Here is a 19,720-nt window from a genome sequence, read left to right as displayed (position 1 = left end):
CATCAGGTACATAAACCTAGAACCGAAGGCTGCAAAGACGAAAGTGGAAACATAATAGTGGAACCGCAGTCAATGCTGAGGATATGGAAGGACCACTTCTGCAGACTGTATAACGGCGATGAAGAACTGAATTCCGCTGTCAGGCAGGATGACCCATTCGATATAGACGACGAAAGCCAACAATCCCGTCCTCCCGACTTAGACGAAGTAAAGATTGCCATATCTAAGTTGAAGTCTAATAAAGCCGCTGGAGCAGATGGCTTGAATGCCGAGCTCTTTAAAGCAGCTGAGGATAAGCTGGTTATGAGCATGCACCAACTTATCTGTAAGATATGGTCGGAGGAAAACATGCCCAATGAATGGAACCTCAGTATTGTTTGCCCGATCCTGAAAAAACACTAGAGGCACTATCTTTCAAAAGTCTGTCCAATTACTGGCATATGCTGATGACATTGAGTATTGAGGCAGAAGCGGCAAAAATGGGTTTAACGGTTAATGAGGGCAAAACAAAGTACATGCTGTCGTCAAGAAAGGACATACAACACCGACGTTTTGGTCAAAACGTCACAATCGACGGACGTAACTTTGAGGTAGTCAAGGACTTTGTCTACCTAGGCTCCGCTGTAAACGCAGAAAACAACACCAGCGCTGAGATCAAACGCAGAATAACTCTTGCTAACCGCTGTTTCTTTGGACTAAGAAAGCAATTGAGTGGTAAAGTCCTCTCTCGAGGGACCAAACTGTTGCTATATAAGACCCTTATCATCCAAGTCCTGCTATACGGTGCAGAAGCATGGACCATGACAAAAGCGGATGAAAGCACCTTGGGTCGCTTCGAGAGAAAAGTTCTTCGTGTGATCTACGGTCCCGTATGCATCGAAGACAATCTGAGAATTTTTGTTTAGGTTTTTATTTTTTGTAAGAAAACTGTCAATTCGATTCTTATCAAAATCTTACCAGATGTTAAAAACGATATTCTTTGTTGTACGAAATTGTTTTGGTGATGAAATCATTTTTTATTCGTAAAATTTTCAAGGTGGCAAAATTTGTATTTTAGTTTTTTTGATTTATAAAAAAAAAGTTGATTGGATTTTTTTTCCAAAAATATATGTACTTGTTTGGTTTCAAGTCTCTAGCGTTATTAGTTCGTGAGATATGTAGGGGTGGCCAAAATGTTTATTTTTAAACTGCTATTCTAAAAAAAAAACACTAACGCAATTTCTTGAGAACCCTTTCTGCATTTTTCTGCATTATTATCTGTATTTTTAAAACTTATTTGAAGTCCATATCTCTTCTGTTTTTTTAGCTATGGACGACAAAAAAAAACGTCGTGAACGTACGGACGAACGGACGTACGAACGCACGTACACACGAAGGCACAGACATCTATCTAAAAATCTTTTATTTTGACTCTAGGGAAGGAACATTGAAACGTCGAGAAATGTCAAACATTTTAATTCGACAATAACTTCCTATAGCAAGTTAAAAATATACATGGGTTTTTTGTCGATTATAGGGCAGCTTTTGACATTGCGAACATGAACTTCTTTGATCAACAACCTTTGGTTCATGGACAAAGTTGCTTAATATACTTCTATAAGCTACTTATTACCGATACTTCTGCTACTATTTAGAACGGAATATAAATGTCCCAATTTGATAATACAAGAGCTAGTGTCACAACATTTTTCATATAAAGAAATAATTTAGTCTAAAAATCTATAGTTTTATTAAATAGATTTTTAGTCGAAAACAATTGTTTACCTATTTTAGTAGCATATCTTAAATTCTTACAAATTGGATAATTGAAATTTATTTGAGAGATATCAAGAACCGAACATCAATTTTTAAAAAAATGTGTGTTTTCTATTTTTTGTAGATTTAATTTTTTCATGAAAAAGTAGACTGTTGGATTTAAAAAAAAAAAAAAAACAAAAAAAAACTATTGAATATCGAAAACAATATTTTCTGTGAAATAAAAAATGTTTAAAGACAATATTTTAAAATTTTGAACATTTTCGAAAGTAAATTTTAACCAAGTTTTAGTTTTAGCATTGATTTTTTGTTAGTTATTATTTTTTGAAAAAAAAAAAAACGGTCAATTCGATTTTTCTCAAAATTTTACTGAATGTTGACAACAATATTTTTTAAAAGATATAGTAGTAGTTTATAGTTTATTTAAGTTAAGAGATCTCAAAGCTTTGAAAAGATATTTGATTCAAAATTCAAGTTTTACCTACTATTATTAGGTTTTTCTTAAAGGTTTTTATTTTTTGTTAAAAAACTGTTCGTTTTTTTTTAAATTTATCCGAATGTCAAAAACAATATTTGTTATGAGTAAACATTTGTTTGGCAGTATCCGTGGCGTGATGGTTAGTGCGTTAGACTGTCATGCGAGAAGTATTGGGTTCGATCTCTGCCTGTGCCACCTAAAATTGTATTCACGGGTACTGCCTCTTAAGAGGAATTGACAAACTCTCCAAGAATAATTCTTGTCATGAAAAAGTGATTTCTCAAAATATCCGTTCGGATTCGGCATATAAACTGTAGGTCCCCTCCATCCCTGACAACATAACTCGTGCAAGTTACATACAATATAACAGATTCTCTCCCATCTAATCTAGATATCCGTTTAATGGATACTTTTTAATCAAATGTAGCCATAAACTCAAATGTTTGAAAAGATATTTCTGTCGAAAATCCATTTCTACCAACTTTTGTTAAATTTTCTATTAAGTTTTTATAATTTGTAAAAACAACTGTCAATTCGATTTCTCTGAAAATGTTTGCTAAATGTTCAAAACGATATTTCTGTATCTTATACAATAAGTTTGAAGCCATAATCTTAAGTTTTTGAAAAGATATTTGAGTCGAAATTCATTTTTTTTAAGGTTTTAATTTTATATGAAAAAAAACCGTGAATTGGATTTTTCTCAAACATTTAATAGATGTAAAAAACTTTATTTTCCTTTGCACAAAGTTGTTTTGGAGATGAAATAAATTTTTATTTTTAAAATTATGAAGGTGACAAATTTTTTATTTAGTTTTTTTTTTTGATTTATAAAAAAACCGATAATTGATTTTTTTCAAAAATATACTTATTTGGTATCACGTTACATAATATAAAATTAAATTCAAGTCTCTAGAATTTTTGATTCGTGAGATACCTATTTAGGGTAACCCAAAAATTTCATCTTTTTTTTAGACTGTTGGGCCCTTTCTGCATTATTATCTGTATAACAAAGTTTATTTGAAGTCGATATCACTACTGGTTCTTGAGCTATGGACGACGAAAAAAACTTAGCGAACGTACGCACAGACATCTTTCTAAAAATCTTTTATTTTGACTCTAGGGACCTTAAAACGTCGAGAAATGTCAAAATTTTCAATTTGAAAAATTGGACTCATTACAATAACTTCCTATGGGAAGTTAATAAGTTCATACCCAAAATCGAATCTTTGAACGTCTTACAGCGCCGTTTTCAGAAAAACATGACGCCACTAAAATCAACGTTCATACTCAAATAACTGTTTTTCTGTATAAATTTAATATTTAGGACGCTAGATTTGCCATTTTGTGCATTGAGAAGACCCATTAAACAACCCTTTACTGCTTTCTTAAGAAACGACAATATACCACTTTTACTCGTAGCACTTTGAAACAAAGTAACAGCTAAAATTCAAACAAATAAAAAGCATGGATGTCCGAATAGTATTACAAATCAATCACTAAATTTTTCTCCGTTTTGGCAACTATATGCTTTCTAGAGTAAATTTAAATATTGAAACAAAAGAAATTAAAGCAAGCATTGCCTATCCAACAATTATTCAAAAAAGTAATTTGAAAAAAAAAAAAATAAAAAAATTAAAGTATGCTAAGAATTTGAAATTCTGAAATGACAACCTAAATATTTTATTTTCAAAGAAGCACTGATATCAGTTACTTCAAAGCAACAAGTTTTTATTTTTCTCCAAAATGCCCCAAAGTATTTTTTCACAACGTTATAATTTGAAAAGGATTGAAATGAATGCTTATTTTGACGGTAGGTTATATTGTCAATATTTATAATCTAACATTTAACCATTTTTTTTTTCAATTTTTCAGATGTGTTTCGGAAGATTTCTCTACTTCCGAAAATTGGTAAAACTCCGGAATTGAAGAGCACCTTTCAACCATTGACTAAAGAACAAATAAATTTGTCAAGTTATCAAGAGAAAGAAAAGAAGTTGCTTAAGTCAAGTGATTGGTAAGTAAAAACCTACCAACAGTTAACATTTAATTGTGTTATGAATCTTGAAATAAAGGTACGACAGTGATCAGATTTCAATAACAACACGATATCATTTGGAATCTAACTTCGGTTGCCTTTTGATGGATAGATACTCTGAAAGTAACTATAAGGCTAAGCTGAACTTGAAAGAACCATCGAAAGACCCTATGGTCCTAGACAACCATATGAGTTCAATAGAATCACCAATATCCTTATCTAAAAATCAAGATTCTCAGGAAGCACCACAAAATCCCGAATATTTCGTTTCTAAGCCAAAGAAGTCTCCCGGTAATTTAAAAATATCTTCGGATAACATCAAAAAGAAACGCCGTAATAGTCGTTTTTCAAAACAACCCAAGTCGTATGAATGTGAGCGTTGTCAAAAGAGTTTTGATCGTCCATGGGTACTAGCCGGGCACATGCGCTTACACACGGGTCAGAAGCCTTTTGTTTGTCCTAATGATTCATGCAAAAAGAGCTTCGCGGATAGGTAAGTGGCAGTGCCGCACATACCTTTTATTTATGACAATTAAACTATTTTAAAAATCTAGATCAAATTTGCGAGCTCATCAGAAAAGTAAAGGACATCATGATTGGCCATTTCAATGTCCACAATGTGCGAAACCATTTAGCACACAAACTTATTTAAATCGTCACAACTTGCAGGCATGCAGGAAATTCCTAACTCATCACATGAAATAAATTGTTTTCGAGTTCAAAATACTAACATTATTTTAATATTACAATGTTTAAAACACTTTGTCAATTTCTATTTTGTTTGTGTAGTTGATATTTTAAAAATAAAATGCATATACAGTGGCTCAAAGTTTATTTGATACAGTTCTTTGATTAAAATTTAAGTTGGAATTACGTGTAAGGGTACAAAAAGAATTGGTTTCAAATTTTTTATTTTATTTGGAAGAAAAAGAAATGCATTTCACACAGAGCATGAAAGAGCCTAGAAGGACCATTAAAATAATTTCCAGTCAAAAGGGCTGTCGAAAATGTCTAGGTCGTATTTCAATAACAACGACTCGATTCTAGAAAAGCTACGATGAGAATGCCTCAATTCTCATCGTTTCACTTTTCACGAGACCAAAAGAATTTATTGTTTTTGTTTCGTTTTCAAACTATACTTAACGACGTTTTCAAAGCTTGTCGATCTGCTAATAACAAATTTACAAACGTTCAATTTGTAAAAATCTTGTATCTATTACGGCCATCCTGCAATATGCAGCGCTCTCGATACATTTTATAAGTTTTGGTTCTTATACACAAAACCAATCATTTAAAATTTATAAGTTAAAAATTGAAACGTTATATTGAAACATTAGGTATAATACGTAAATTTGAACGTCGAAAATAGTAAACATTTAACAATTAAAAGAAAATGGAACAAAAAAAAAGTAACAATTATAATTTGTTCAGCAATTTGAATCAATACAAAGGAGATTAACTTGAACTTGCATTTAAATAAAATTACCTTCAAACCTAGCGATCAACATCATCTTTTATCTTTTTATCACTTCAAAAACTCCTTAGCATTGAACATCTAGCTTGGACTTCCGAATCCGATTGCTTTTATAAACAATCTTTGTTAATATTTCTAGCCGTATTGGCTTAGTTTTGTTTAGATCAAATCTAATCTTAATTTTAGTTGCATTTTCTTTAATCTTTTATCGGCTAATTCTCTAACCGAAATAATATCATCGTACTCTGGTTCAAAATTTAACTGAGAAAAGTGAATCTCAACTTGTGGTGTTCTGTCATTTATTCCTGTTAGTAGTATTTTTAAGTACCCGTAGCATGATGGTTAGTGCGTTGGACTGTCATGCAAGAGGTCTTGGGTTCAATCCCTGCCTGTGCCACCATAATTTAAAAAAAATAATTTTCGCGGGTACTGCCTCTTGCGAGGAATTGACAATTCCTTCAAGAGTAATTCTTGTCATGAAAAAGTGCTTTCTCAAACTAGCCGTTCGGATTCGGCCTTAAATTGTAGGTCCCTTCCATTCCTGACAACAGTACTCGCACACAGGAATGGTTGAGAGTTGTAAGTCACTAGGCCCTGGTTCACAACGGACTGTTGCGCCACCCCATTTGATTTTTTGAGTAGTATTTTTAAAGGTGATAATTTTGTTGTCTTATTGAGTGTTCAACTTCAGTAGTATTCGAATAAGGTGTATTAAACGTCTCTCCCAATGACCGGTATTAGCTTTTCAAAATAGAAAAAAAAACATAATTTTGAAAGTAGACCTCATAAAAATTCTAATAAAAAAAAGTAAAATATTAAAAGTTAAAGCTATGATTTCACAATCAACGAAATCGCTCAATGCGTTGACTCTCTGACGTAAAAATGACGTCACAATCTGTCCCAAGAGTGTCACTTCGTGTGATTGTCAACGAAAACTGGTGTCATTGTGTTGACGGGTACGATGACACTCTCGTTGACACACATTTTTGGGTCAACGCATTGACTTTTTTCGATGACGGTGTCCCAGCGTTGACGGGGCAGAATTAAATACCGTGTCATCGTCTCAGTTTGACTGTGATTTTTATACATATAAAAAAATACATGGCCCTGGTTTTTTTAAATCATTTAATTCAAAAAATAAAAAACAAAACAGGACATACATACATACATACATATATTGAAATTTTAAAGCTGCTGGTAAGTTTTTTTTTTAAATTTAAAATAATGTCCCTTTCTTTGATAAACAATTGACGATGCTACTCCAAGACAGGAGTCAGTTGCCCAAGATGAAGACCAAAAGAAGAAAAAAGCGCAACACAAATAAAAAATTGCATAAGCTTGGGCCAAAAAATCTGAAATATCGGCGTTGATTTCAGCTGTCCAAAAGCGACCAGCGCTTTGGGATGGAGGATGCAGCGATTAAAAGCTGGCTCACATAAAATGTGAGTGCTGGAAACAAGTTGCTGAGGAGCTAGGGATCCAAAATGTCGATAGCTTTGAAGCTAGAAACAAATGGAACGCCCTTCGTAGCCTCTTCAAGGCAAATTTAGGTAAGATCCGAGCCAAAAAATCGGGCCAAGGCACTTCGAAAATAGCGACCGTGTCATGGGCTCACTTTTCCGAAATGACGTTCACTGAGTCTGCCGAAGTGCTTCAATCAGTAGAATCAGTTTCAACATTGCCCTTGGTAAGCTTATATTTTTTGTATAAATTCAACCGTAAAATATACATACATAGACATACATATATTTTTTAAGGAGGGAGCCTACACGGATGCTTCAATTCTGCATGAATTGAATCAGCAATTCAGCTCCGAAAACGTCGAAGAAAATCTACTTCCGGCTGGAAAAAAAAAACAAAAAAGTTCATCAGCGTCACCAAGAACAGAAAATCTAGAAAATCCGGGAGCATGAAGGATTTGGCTGCCGAGGTTCTTACCAATTTGCAAACAAGATCGCAGCAAAATGATAGGTCCAAGGGCTTTGGTGAACTCGTCGAGCGAACTCGTTCACGCGTTACCTGTAAATGAATCGTTGCGGCTTGAAGCAGGGCTGATGCGAGTCATGTATGATTTTCATATCATATTACTCGGGCGGAGGTGATAACAAATCCTTCGGGTACTGCCGAACCTACAATGAATTTAGAAACGTTGGAAGATGATCGGCGTGGGGACGATGAATTCAATGTCGGTGAATAAAAATAAATAAATGCGGAGGAAATTTCGATATAAAGTTGGTTCCTCAGCGCGCAATTCGCGTAATAATTTTACACCAAATCCTTCTTTCTCCCGGACCTTCAACCAATTTTTTGTCCAAAAAGGGCTCCATATTTCTTTTTGTCATTGCTATTGCTTTTTATCTGAAAATGAATTGCACTTAAGTTAAATATATCTACATATGTATATAATTATGTGCATTAATGAACTCATAATATTTATCTAATTTCCTCAAAATAACTTTGACTTGTGCTGACGGCTTTTTTGCTTTGTGTCAAACCGTGTGATCATCAAAGTTTTGCGAGTCAATGCATTGACACTGATGAGTAAAAGTCAGGTTGACTTGACACACCTGTGCGTCAACGTAATTTGGGACAACATTGACCCAATAGTGTCAATCGTGTAATAGTCAATGTTTTAAGCATTGATACTGTAAACGTTGACGGTGAGATGACGGAGAAAATATGTATTTTTTGTGACGTCAGAGAGTCAACGCGTTGACCGATTTCGTTGACCGTGTAATCATAGCTTAACTAGTTGCACCAGCGCACTCAATCGCATCATTGTGTTGAGATAGAAGCTTTTAGTTTATTACACAGTGTTAACGAAAACACATTATGTTCGAATTCGTGCCGTACCTAACAGCATTTCCTTTCCGTTTTTGACCCATTCTATTATGTTTCATTGCGGAATGCAGATTTCAGAGACATCCTCGTGGTAGCAAATAGAAAGAACTTTCTAGTTCTTTCTTCCATTTAACTTCGTGGCTAGACAAGCTGGTGGTCTTTTAATTTGGTTCATTTAATTAAGCCGTGACTAACTAAAGATAGACCAAGTTCAAACATTCAATAAATACGCTATTAGATTTAGGTTGTGTATACTCGATATAACTAGAGAGAAAACAGCGAAGTTCAAAAGTTTTCTTTGTGGTTATTGAATTTTGGGAAGAATTAAGAAATCCAAATTTGTTACTTTACAAAAACATTAAAAGAAAAAAAAAAGGGTGGGATGCGACCCACACTGATAACTTCCCATCCCGCCTGTCGATTTGTCTTGCTTAAAAGTTTGTCTATATGTTTTTTACCATATTTGCGCACTATTTTAGTAAATTTTATTTTTTAATTCCTGAATATTGAAAACAATATTTTCTGTGAAATAAAATAAGTTTGAAGCCAATATTTTTAATTTTTGAAAAGCTATTTGAGCCGAAAGTAAATTTTTACCAAGTTTTAGTATTGTTTTTTTAGAGTTTTATTTGTTGTAAAAAAACTGTCAATTCGAATTTTTTAAAAATTTTACCAAATGTTGAAAACAATACTTCTTATAACATAAAATTAGTGTGAAGCCAATTTTCCAATTTTTTTTCAATTTTCACCAACTTTTATACATTTTTTTTAGGTTTTTATTTTTTGTAAAAAAAACTGTCAATTTGATTTTTCTCAAAATTTGTCCTTATGTTGAAAACAATATTTTTTATAAGAAAAAATTAGCAAGAACCTATTATCTCAAAGTTTTTAAAAGATATTTGAGTCGAAAATCATTTTTTACGAACTTTTGTTAATATTTTCTTCGCTTTTTAAATTTTTGTACAAAAACTGTCAAATCGATTTTTTTCAAACTTTAACTGAATGTTGACAACAAGATTTTTTGAAAGATAAAAGTAAATTGAAGCCAAAATCTCAAAATTTTGAAAAGATATTTGAGTCGAAAATCAATTTTTACCAACTTTTATACATTTTTTTAAGGTTTTTATTTTTTGTAATAAAAACTGTCGATTCAATTTTTCTCAAAATTTTATCAGATGTCAAAAACATTATTCTTCGTTATACACAATTGTTTTTGAGGTGAAATCATATTTCAATCGTAAAATTTTGGAAATGACAAATTTTTTTTTCAGTTTTATTGATTTATAAAAAAACCGTTACATTGATTTTTTTTCAAAAAATATACCTGTTTGGTATCACGTTACAATATATTATATACAATTTAATTCAAGTCTCTAGCGTTTTTGGTTCGTAAGATATTTTTGGGTTAACCAAAATGTTCACCTTTTTTTCAAACTGCTATGGTGAAAAAGCCACCCACGCAATTTTCTTGAGAGCCCTTTCTGCATCTTTCTGCCTTATTATCTGTATAACAAAATTTATTTGAAGTCGATATCTCTTCTGGTTCTTGAGCTATGGACGACGAAAAAAACGTCGCGAACGTACGGACGTACGGACTTACAAACGTACGTAAACACGCTCGCACAGACATCTTTCTAAAAATATTTTATTTTGACTCTAGGGACCTTGAAACGTCGAGAAATATCAAAATTTTCAATTTGACAAATCGGACCCATTACAATAACTTCCTATGGGAGTTAAAAAAGAGCCGATGATAATAATGTACAAATTTAGTGGATAAGTCGTTATAATCAATAATACGTTAGTGTACCATTCTATACATCGTGACGTAATGAATTTTTTTAAGTGTAAAAGAAGCAGAATATTTCTAATATTATCACCCACTTCATCATCATCATTAAATTTGTATCAACTTTAAATACAATCATCGTTTAGGATTTCACCAGGACAACTAAATGCTGTTTACAACATCTGGGAGTACTGGTAAATGTTTTTTTTGTAACTATATCGTTATTTTACAACATATTTATATGTTAAATGAAAACAAACAAAATTTAAAAATCACAAAATACAATTCAAAGAAAATATAGTCTAAGCTACGAGTAGTTTATATGATCCCGTTTTGGACCAAATGTTATATGATCTTGATCTCGAGGGAGTTTTCAATATTCGAAAAATTATTATGGAATTCATTTTCCTCTGGTCAGATGTATAGGGTGATTTTTTTTGTATATACATTTTTGTATTATTAATATTCAAATAAGAATTTTGAATAAAAGAAATGTGGATTACCGAAATAAGGCATAATGTTTTGATAGCCTTTAATACAATTTTGGGGGAAGTGGAAATAAGGGGAATGAAGAATGGGGATAGAATTCCCAGTGGAGTAAAAGAGTGAGTCAAAAACTTGCTCTTCTTGAATAAGGGCTATTACGCTTAATACTTGGAGCATAAAGTAATAGTAATGGAATATCTCTTAATTCAATTTGAGGATATTTTTATAGGGTGGGTGCAGATATGCTCGGAGGGATTACGACCTATGTCCTCCTGTATTAAGAAGATTGGGAATACAAAAACTAAAGAAACAAATTCGACATCGGTTGCGGAAATTCGGGTTTATATCAAAATTAGTTCTTAAAAGATATTTAACCGTGTCAACATATCGTTCTAATTGCCCATTTGCTGTGATTATTCCTGAAGTAGTCATATAGGGCTTTACCAATAATTATTGACTAAACAAGCGTTTAGATAAACGCCTAATTAAACTTTAGAGACGAGTTTATTTGTGTGTTAACCAATAACCAAATTAAACACGTCTTTAACTAAACTGTGCTCAATTACATTTTCTACTACATTTGTTGCCAAAAAGATCTAAGAAGGTTCTTTTTTTAGTCGCTTCCATTGCTCTCTTATTTGTTTGGCTGTAAAGCAGTAGCCAGTAGCATTGAACATTTCCTGAATGATGCTCTGCCAAGCTTCAAATTTAGCTTTAAGTGTTTTTCCATCGTTGAGTTTACTCTCCCCTGGCATAGAAAACGGCTTCACTGCTTCAACCAGCAACTCCTTTATTGCTGGTGTCCAGTTAATGGACCGACTTCAATTTGTTGCCATTGGAATAACAATTTACTATGAAATAAATTGAAATGTTACTTATGTAGGTATATATATTTAAATAAAAAGAAATTAATCTATTTGTTTATTTTAATTAGCTTTTTTTCGTTTTGTTAATTTTTATGAGCTCACGGTCACTGCCAAAAATAAATTTGCAACAGATAAAAGAAACATACGAAACATTTCTTTTGTTACCATCTGTCAGAATGACAGCACAAACATGACGTTTACACTTAATCACAAAGTTTTCTAATAAAAAACAATCAACATTTTTGAGGAACGTTTAACTTCTCACCACTTTTATCTTTTCCATATAAAAGCCCTCCAACTATAGTGTACTAGTGTCAAAACTTCCGTATATTTTCCTCTTACTTTATTCATTATATCGATTGTCATAGGATCTGTATACTGTTCTACATGCAACCAGTTATCTGTTAAACTTGAAAATATGTAAGTAAGTATCGACATGTTGTCCCATTATTCCCTTGCAATAAATCAAATACCAAATTCCAAATCTTGTTTATAAATCCAACTTCGTGAAATTCTTGGCATGAAATCGCGGTCATCTTTTGTAGCGTTTATTGCGTTACAGTCAGTAACGCAATAGTAACAACTGTTCTTTGCGTTAATTGGTTGACAATATATAACCTAGCTTCTGCACATTCTTGACTCCAATCAAATTCAAAATTATTTTTAATAAGTCGTGTAATACAATGAGTTTTTGCACTTAACTCCGGAATAAATTTACGAGAATAGCTTTCTAAGCCCATAAACTGTCTGACTTGTCTTACATTTGTTGGAGATAGGGCTAACATAAATTCATATTGTTTTTTGGAGCTCGGTCTTATACCTTCAACTGATATTTCTCTGCCAAGATATTCAATTTGTAACAGAAGAAATTAGCATTTTTCAATATTCATTGAAAATCCACATTCATTCAAAGCTTTCAATACAAGATCAACTCGCTTTATGCCTTCTTCAACACTTGCCGATATAATAATTACATCATCCATATAAACCAATCCAATTTTACTCTTTATTTCATTCCTTAAACCGTAATCAATTGCGTGCTGAAAAACTGCAGGAGAATTTGATAATACCAAATGCATTTTTAAGAATTCAAAATGCACAAATGTTTTTTTTTCCATTGAATCTTTATCTATAGGAATCTGATGAAATCTCGATGCCATGTCCAAACAGGGCCAGCAAAATGCGAGTAACTATCTCAACAACCAATAACAAATCGATCTACCATATCTTCAGAAATTTCAAATGGTAATTGGTGAATTGGAGAAAAATGTTTTCAATGATAAAATCGTTATATGAGATGGATTCACAACTTTCAAAATTTTCCATGCTCACCGAAACCGCTACAACATTCATACCACTTGCAAAAGTATAAATCAAAGACGAAAGCAAATCTACCTATTGATAATGCAGAAATCACATTTTTCAAACCAGGCCTTGGCTAATATAAAAATCTTTTAAACTGTATCGCTTAACCCTTAAATATCTACAGGCAAAAGATCAAAGTCGAAGACAGGAAAACTATTCATTATTTTTTTGTCTATCATTATCTGCTTTTAAATTTATTAAATTATGCTGATCGTTCTGAACGGCAACCTCCTAAACACCACTCTCCCAACCATCATTAATGCCCGTGAATATTTTATTTGTTTTTATTTTTGTAGTAGTGCGTTGGACTGTCATGCAGGGAGTGCCTGTGCCACCTAACATTTTTCACGGGTACTGCTTCTGGCGAGGAATTGACAAATCCTATTATTATTATTATTATTATTTATTAACACGTAATTTAAATTACAAGCTAATACAAAAGGTGAGAGCCTAGCTGCGGAGACTATTGGCTCTCTATTTTAATAATATTTATAGAGTTAATTTTAGAGTTTCAATAAATTTATTTACATTTTCGATATTCTTAGAATTAGGATTTTTTAGTGTATCATAAATTGATAGATTTTTAAAAACAGAGTAAATAATTGGTTTCGAGATTTGGCAATTTTCGAGGATGTGTGAGATATTCAAAGTTGTGTTGCATGTTACACACATCGGGTGGTTGTTTCTGGTGAGTAGGTGTTGGTGGGTTGTTGAAGTGTGACCGAGTCTGAGGCGTACAAAGTTTGTGATTTTGCGTTTTGGCAGGTTCGTAGGGTATTTAGGTGGAGATTTCGTTGGGTTTACTTTTTTATAATGATGGTGGTAAAGGCTCCATTCAGTTTGTTGTAAAGTTTTTAAGTTTTTATTAATCCGAGTTTTAAGGTCTTGTTTAGTGAATGCATTGAATTGAAATACTGGTGCTTCTTTCGCCGAATTTGCTGCTTTGTCGGCTTTCTCATTGCCACGGATATTTACATGACCAGGGGTCCACATCAGTTTTATTTTCTTTGGCATCATTGCAATCTTGTTTCTTATGGAGGAAATTAGGTCAGTGTTGTTGTTTGGATTGTTTATAGCTCTTAAGACAGATATACTGTCTGAGCATATAATAAATTTGCCACTGTTTTCCATAGTTGTTTTTAGTGCATGTAGAATTGCAAATGCTTCTGCCGTGAAAATTGATGTAGATTCCGGTAAAGAACCAATGCGCAGAATAAAACCAATTTCTGATGTGACGGCAAACGACGTATGGCTTAGTGATTTCGAACCATCTGTAAAGATGAATTCCCAACCGTCTTTTTTAAGTTCAGATGAGATATCGGAGAACAAAGAGCAGTAAACTGCGTTGCTCGTATTTGCCTTATTGAAGTGGGCCAAATTCATCAGGATGGAATCAGGTTTTATATGCCATGGCGGGTAAGATAAAAGTATTTTTCGTGGTTTTTTAAACTGGATTTCCATTTCATGAGCTTTATCTATGATTTTGCTTATTGAGGATTGGATACGTTTCTTAGATTTATGTCTGATGGACTGATGGATGTCCTTGTCAATAACTGAGTTTTTTGAAAATGTTAACTTCACAACTAACTTTGATATCAATTCTCTATGACGTTCCTCGATTGTTGGTAGTCCTGCTTCCGCAAGTATATTTTGTATAGGTGAAGTAGGGAAAGCGCAAATACTTCTCCGAGCTGCCTGGTGATATGGTGATTTCAAATATTTCAGGGTAGTTTTTGGTGAATTGCCATAAATATATATACCATAATCAATTTTACTTAAAACTATCATTTTTGTTATGTATGATATGATGATGATTGATATGTACATGACTTTTATTACTTGATAAATACTTAATTATAGCGAGCCTAGCAGCTAGGGATTTTTTTAGGTTTAAACAATGGTCTAAAAGAGTCATTCTTGTCATGAAAATTGCTTTCGGATTCGGCATATAAACCGTAGGTCCCTTCCATCTCTGACAACATAACTCGCACACAGAAATGGTTGAGAGTTATAAGTCACGAGGCCCTGGTTCTTCATGGACTGTTGCGCCACCTTGTTTATTTTTTATTTATTTTATTTCTTTTTTTTGTCCTACCCAAAACTGGACAGGACTGGACTGGACAAATAAAAATATAAGAAATTCCAAATACCTGGACATTTCTTCCAATTATTTCTTCCGAAACATCTCGGACTTTTTTCTCAGCAACAATTACTTCTAGCATTTTTTCTAAGGACAATTCATAATTGCTGGCTTAATGTGTGGCTTCTCACTTCTGATGAAAGGACCTAGAAGGACCTTTATAATAACTTCCAGTCAAAAGGGCTGCTGAAAATGTCTAGGTTGTATTTCAACAACAACGACTCGATTCTAGAAAAGCTAGACGAAAATTATTTATTGTTTTTGTTTCGTTTTCAAAGCTTGTCGATCTCCCAATAACAAACTTACAAAGTTTCAATTTGTAAATATATGTATCTATCATACATATGTACATATTCTTCAGCTCACAGTTTATTGAATAACTAAAAGTTAGTTTCCTCCTATACTTTCAATTCCGTACCCGTACCCGTATTCGTTAAGTGATGGTTAATGTAAAGGACTGTCATTATAGACATTTTGGGATCAATCCCTGCCTGTTCCTCCTACAACAAGAAAAGTTTAATTCACGGGTATTAACTACTGACTCTTGCGAATTGACAAATCCTCCAACAATTATTCTTTCTAGAAGAAATAGCGATTCTATACTCCCTGCTTAAAGCTGATGTAGAAGATGTCGTTGCGTTTTTGGTGGGTTTGTAGATTAATAAGTTTTAAACTATTTTCATAAGGTGGTAAGAATAGATTTTCATCCCAAGCAAGACCGGGGAGTGCAAATCGAAGAAATATGCGTTGCACAGATTCAATTCTTTGACAGTCATAGCGTATTTGAGGCGAAGTCTAACAAAGGTGGATGTACAGGGATTCAGTGAAATAGGGATTCAAAAATTCTTTAGTCCAACTCTTGATGAAGCCAAGGAGTGAGTTGGTTTAGTTAATAATATAATCAAATCGAGCTCAAAAATTTAACTCAGCGTAGCAAAAAAGAGGCTGGAATCCCGTCTGTCGATTTGTCTTGCTTAAAAGTTTGTCTATATGTATTTTTACCAAATTTGCGCACTATTTTTTATAGATTTTATTTTTTATGAAAAAAACGGACTGTTGGATTTTTATATAAAAATTACTGAATATTGAAAACAATATTTTCTCTGAAATAAAATAAGTTTGAAGGCAATATTTTTAATTTTTGAAAAGCTATTTGAGCCGAAAGTAAATTTTTACCAAGTTTTAGAATTGTTTTTTTTTAGAGTTTTATTTTTTGTAAAAAAACTGTCAATTCGATTTTTTAAAAATTTTATCAAATGTTGAAAACAATATTTCTTATAAGATAAAATTAGTTTGAAGCCAATATTTAAAATTCTTGAAGAGATATTTGAGTCGAAAATCAATTTTTACCAACTTTTATACATTTTTTTTCAGGTTTTTATTTTTTGTAAAAAAACTGTCAATTCGATTTTTCTCAAAATTTGTCCTAATGTTAAAAACAATATTTCTTATAAGAAAAAATTAGTAAGAACCTATTTTCTTAAAGTTTTTAAAAGATATTTGAGTCGAAAATCATTTTTTACGAACTTTTGTTAATTTTTTTTTCAGTTTTTAATTTTTTGTACAAAAACTGTCAAATCGATTTTTTTCAAACTTTAACTGAATGTTGACAACAAGATGTTTTGAAAGATTAAAGTAAATTAAATTTAAATTTTGAAAAGATATTTGAGTCGAAAATCAATTTTTACCAACTTTTATACATTTTTTTTTAGGTTTTATTTTTTGTTAAAAAAACTGTCAATTAGATTTTCCTCAAAATTTTATCGGATGTCAAAAACATTATTCTTCGTTGCACAAAGTTGTTTTAGAGATTAAATCATATTTCAGTCGTAAAATATTGGAGGTGACAATTTTTTTTTTTCAGTTTTATTGATTTATAAAAAAACCGTTATATTGATTTTTTTCAAAAAATATATTTGTTTGGTATCACGTTACAATATATTATACAAAATTTAATTCAAGTCTCTAGCGTTTTTGGTTCGTACACTCAGAGAAAAAAACATTGTTGGCAACTTAACAACTCGCATTTGAAAAATTTTAACATTTTAATTTTTAACTCAAGAACGTTTTCTGAAAAAAAGAACTTTTTCAAAAATATAGTAGTTGAATCAACATATTGGAACATTTAACATTCGTCAACAGGGAATCTTTTAATAAAAATAAAAAATTTACTTTCGGGGATGAAAATTGGAAGCAAATATTTAATTCTTAAAATAACAACGCCATCTTTTAAGGTGTTTAATGATTTTTACTATGCCTACCTAGTTTTAGTGTGTCGTGCACTAACACACAATATTTTCTTTGTTATATTGAACCCTATCTAGATTTCCAAAACAAAAATTAAGTTGAATGTGTAACTTTACTTACACACACGAACAAAACGATACCATTAAGAACGAAATTTTTGATTCAAATGTTTTGTGTTTCTCAACAAAAACGTAATTCTTGAACTTCAAAATCTATCTGTTAATTTTATTTGTGTAAAAGCAAATACCACACACACAACCCAAAGCCATCACCAGGCTAAGAACGAAGTTTTTAAATCAAATGAGTCTTGTTTCGCCACAACAATTTAGTTCTTGATATCCTAAGAATTGCAAAATCTAACTGTTATTTTATTCTGGTCGCCACTTCATTTCTATGTGATTTTTATAAAGTGCAGGAGTGACTCGTGAATTAGTTGTGATTTTAAAATAACTTATTATTAAAATAAAGGACATTATAAGTGAAGAAGTCGAATTTATAAATTTGGACACTGAGTTGTGTATGAGTTGTTTCAAGAATGGAATATGTCCCCGGAGGGAATAAACGCTTTAGCCGAATGTCTAATTTCTACAGAGAATTTGTTGAAAATGTTGAATTCTCATGAAATCGACGAAATTTTCAACAAAAGGCAATTATTATCGGAGAAAATAAAGTTTAGATATAATCTTAACAAATGGCGAGAACAAAACGATGTAAGTATAGCAAATCAAGTGACTATTGTATAAAATCGTAGAATAAAAAAAAAAAAGAAAAACCAGTTTTTGGAAAATTTCTCGCCTAAGAAGCGTTTTAAGCAAATTATCTTGTATACAAAATTGTCATTTTAGTGTGAATTAGTGGCATGTTGTGCAAACGACCATACTTTGTCCATCGTTTCGAGTTGGATTTCTATTGTCGAGCCTTTCTAAACCAGATAGCATCACTGCCATTTCAAGTTTAGAGTATGACTTAGAAACTATCTTGCATAAATAATGCAATCTAGCAAACTTGGAATAGGTAAACTTATTTAACATCTTTTTCAATAGATAGAAACTTAAAAGTTTGTGTTCTTTTCAGATTCAAGACACTTTCATTTTTTCAATTTGCTTCATACAATTATCTTACCACCCAGAATCAACAGAAAATTCAAGTCATCAATTACCGATGCCCAAAAGGACATGTTTATTCATTTGGTGAGTTTGAACAATTTCAAACAAATCGAAGACGAAATCAAGAATACTGCAATAACCCAATCTTTAAAAATACAACCCAAAATATTTGTGGTAGGTTAATCAACCGATAATTTATTAGAGTTTTATGTTTGCGTTGAAGAAATTCGTTATAAGGTTCCAACTCTTCTTTGCGCCATTGATTTGGTTATAAAAACCTGCTTTGTTTTTAACTTGGAATACTCACAAAATAAATAATATACCTTTTACATTAACCGTAAATTTGTGTTTAACGTTATTCCTCCAAGGCCAATTGCAGCAACTGCTTATGGATAGGATTTCTTCTTACTTATGGGCTTGTTTTTAGACTAAATGATTTTGGTTTTAGGTAAGTATTTAATATTTTGAGGTTTTGAGACAATTTTATAGGTCCTTGGGGCAAGAATTGAAGTTCTTGACTATTCTGACAGAAATGGTTCTTACGACAACAATGTACGTTTTTAAACGTAACGATACCGATAACATTAATTTTTGGCACAACAATGTTTATTCTTCGTGTTTTGAAAATAATGTTCTTGTTTTAAATATAAATGTTATTAAATTTTGAGAACTTTATTTTTGGTTTTAAAATAAAAGTTTTCAAGACTTAAATAACGCTTTACTCTCTTAAGTTACAATAAAAAGTTGTTGGGCAGATTTTAACCTACATATTTTCTTGAGACAAAGTATAAAACTTTTGGCATAACTATTTTTTTCTCTGAGTGTAAGATATTTAAGGTTAACCAAAATTTTCACATTTTTTTCAAACTGCTATGGTAAAAAAAAACTACCCACGCAATTTTCTTCAGAGCCCTTTCTGCATCTTTCTGCCTTTTTATCTGTATAACAAAATTTATTTGAAGTCGATATCTCTTCTGGTTCTTGAGCTATGGACGACGAAAAAAACGTCGCGAACGTATGGACGTACGGACGTACGGACGTACGGACGTACAAACGTACGTACACACGCACGCACAGACATCTTTCTAAAAATCTTTTATTTCGACTCTAGGGACCTTGAAACGTCGAGAAATGTCAA

General features: G+C 32.1%; 2 protein-coding genes and 1 pseudogene across 2 annotated transcripts; 2 read left to right on the top strand and 1 right to left on the bottom strand.

Moving 5' to 3' along the window:
* Positions 1-3,911: 3,911 nt before the first annotated feature.
* On the top strand, positions 3,912-4,993 carry LOC129940508 (zinc finger protein 583). Its single transcript, XM_056048871.1, has 4 exons — positions 3,912-4,043; positions 4,106-4,247; positions 4,306-4,761; positions 4,823-4,993. The coding sequence occupies exons 1-4, from the start codon at positions 3,977-3,979 to the stop codon at positions 4,971-4,973; spliced, it is 816 nt and encodes a 271-aa protein (XP_055904846.1). The 5' UTR covers positions 3,912-3,976; the 3' UTR covers positions 4,974-4,993.
* Positions 4,994-13,578: 8,585 nt separating this feature from the next.
* On the bottom strand, positions 13,579-14,647 carry LOC129953905 (uncharacterized). The gene has a single exon (XM_056067445.1). It carries the CDS (start codon positions 14,548-14,550, stop codon positions 13,579-13,581), a length of 972 nt encoding a protein of 323 aa, XP_055923420.1. The 5' UTR covers positions 14,551-14,647.
* A 3,112-nt stretch (positions 14,648-17,759) lies between these two features.
* Positions 17,760-18,912, top strand: LOC129953896 (uncharacterized; annotated as a pseudogene).
* The last annotated feature ends 808 nt before the right edge of the window (positions 18,913-19,720 follow it).

The sequence above is a fragment of the Eupeodes corollae genome, chromosome 1 (genome assembly GCF_945859685.1).
Source record: "Eupeodes corollae chromosome 1, idEupCoro1.1, whole genome shotgun sequence".
Lineage (NCBI taxonomy): Eukaryota > Metazoa > Arthropoda > Insecta > Diptera > Syrphidae > Eupeodes > Eupeodes corollae.
This window is presented reverse-complemented; position numbering and strand designations above follow the sequence as displayed.

Coding starts and splice junctions, on each gene's coding strand:
- LOC129953905 (XM_056067445.1), bottom strand. CDS start 14,550: ATGGAAATCCAGTTTAAAAAACCACGAAAAATACTTTTATCTTACCCG.
- LOC129940508 (XM_056048871.1), top strand. CDS start 3,977: ATGCCCCAAAGTATTTTTTCACAACGTTATAATTTGAAAAGGATTGAA. Junction 4,044..4,105: donor AATGAATGCTTATTTTGACG/GTAGGTTATATT, acceptor TCAATTTTTCAG/ATGTGTTTCGGAAGATTTCT. Junction 4,762..4,822: donor AAAAAGAGCTTCGCGGATAG/GTAAGTGGCAGT, acceptor TTAAAAATCTAG/ATCAAATTTGCGAGCTCATC.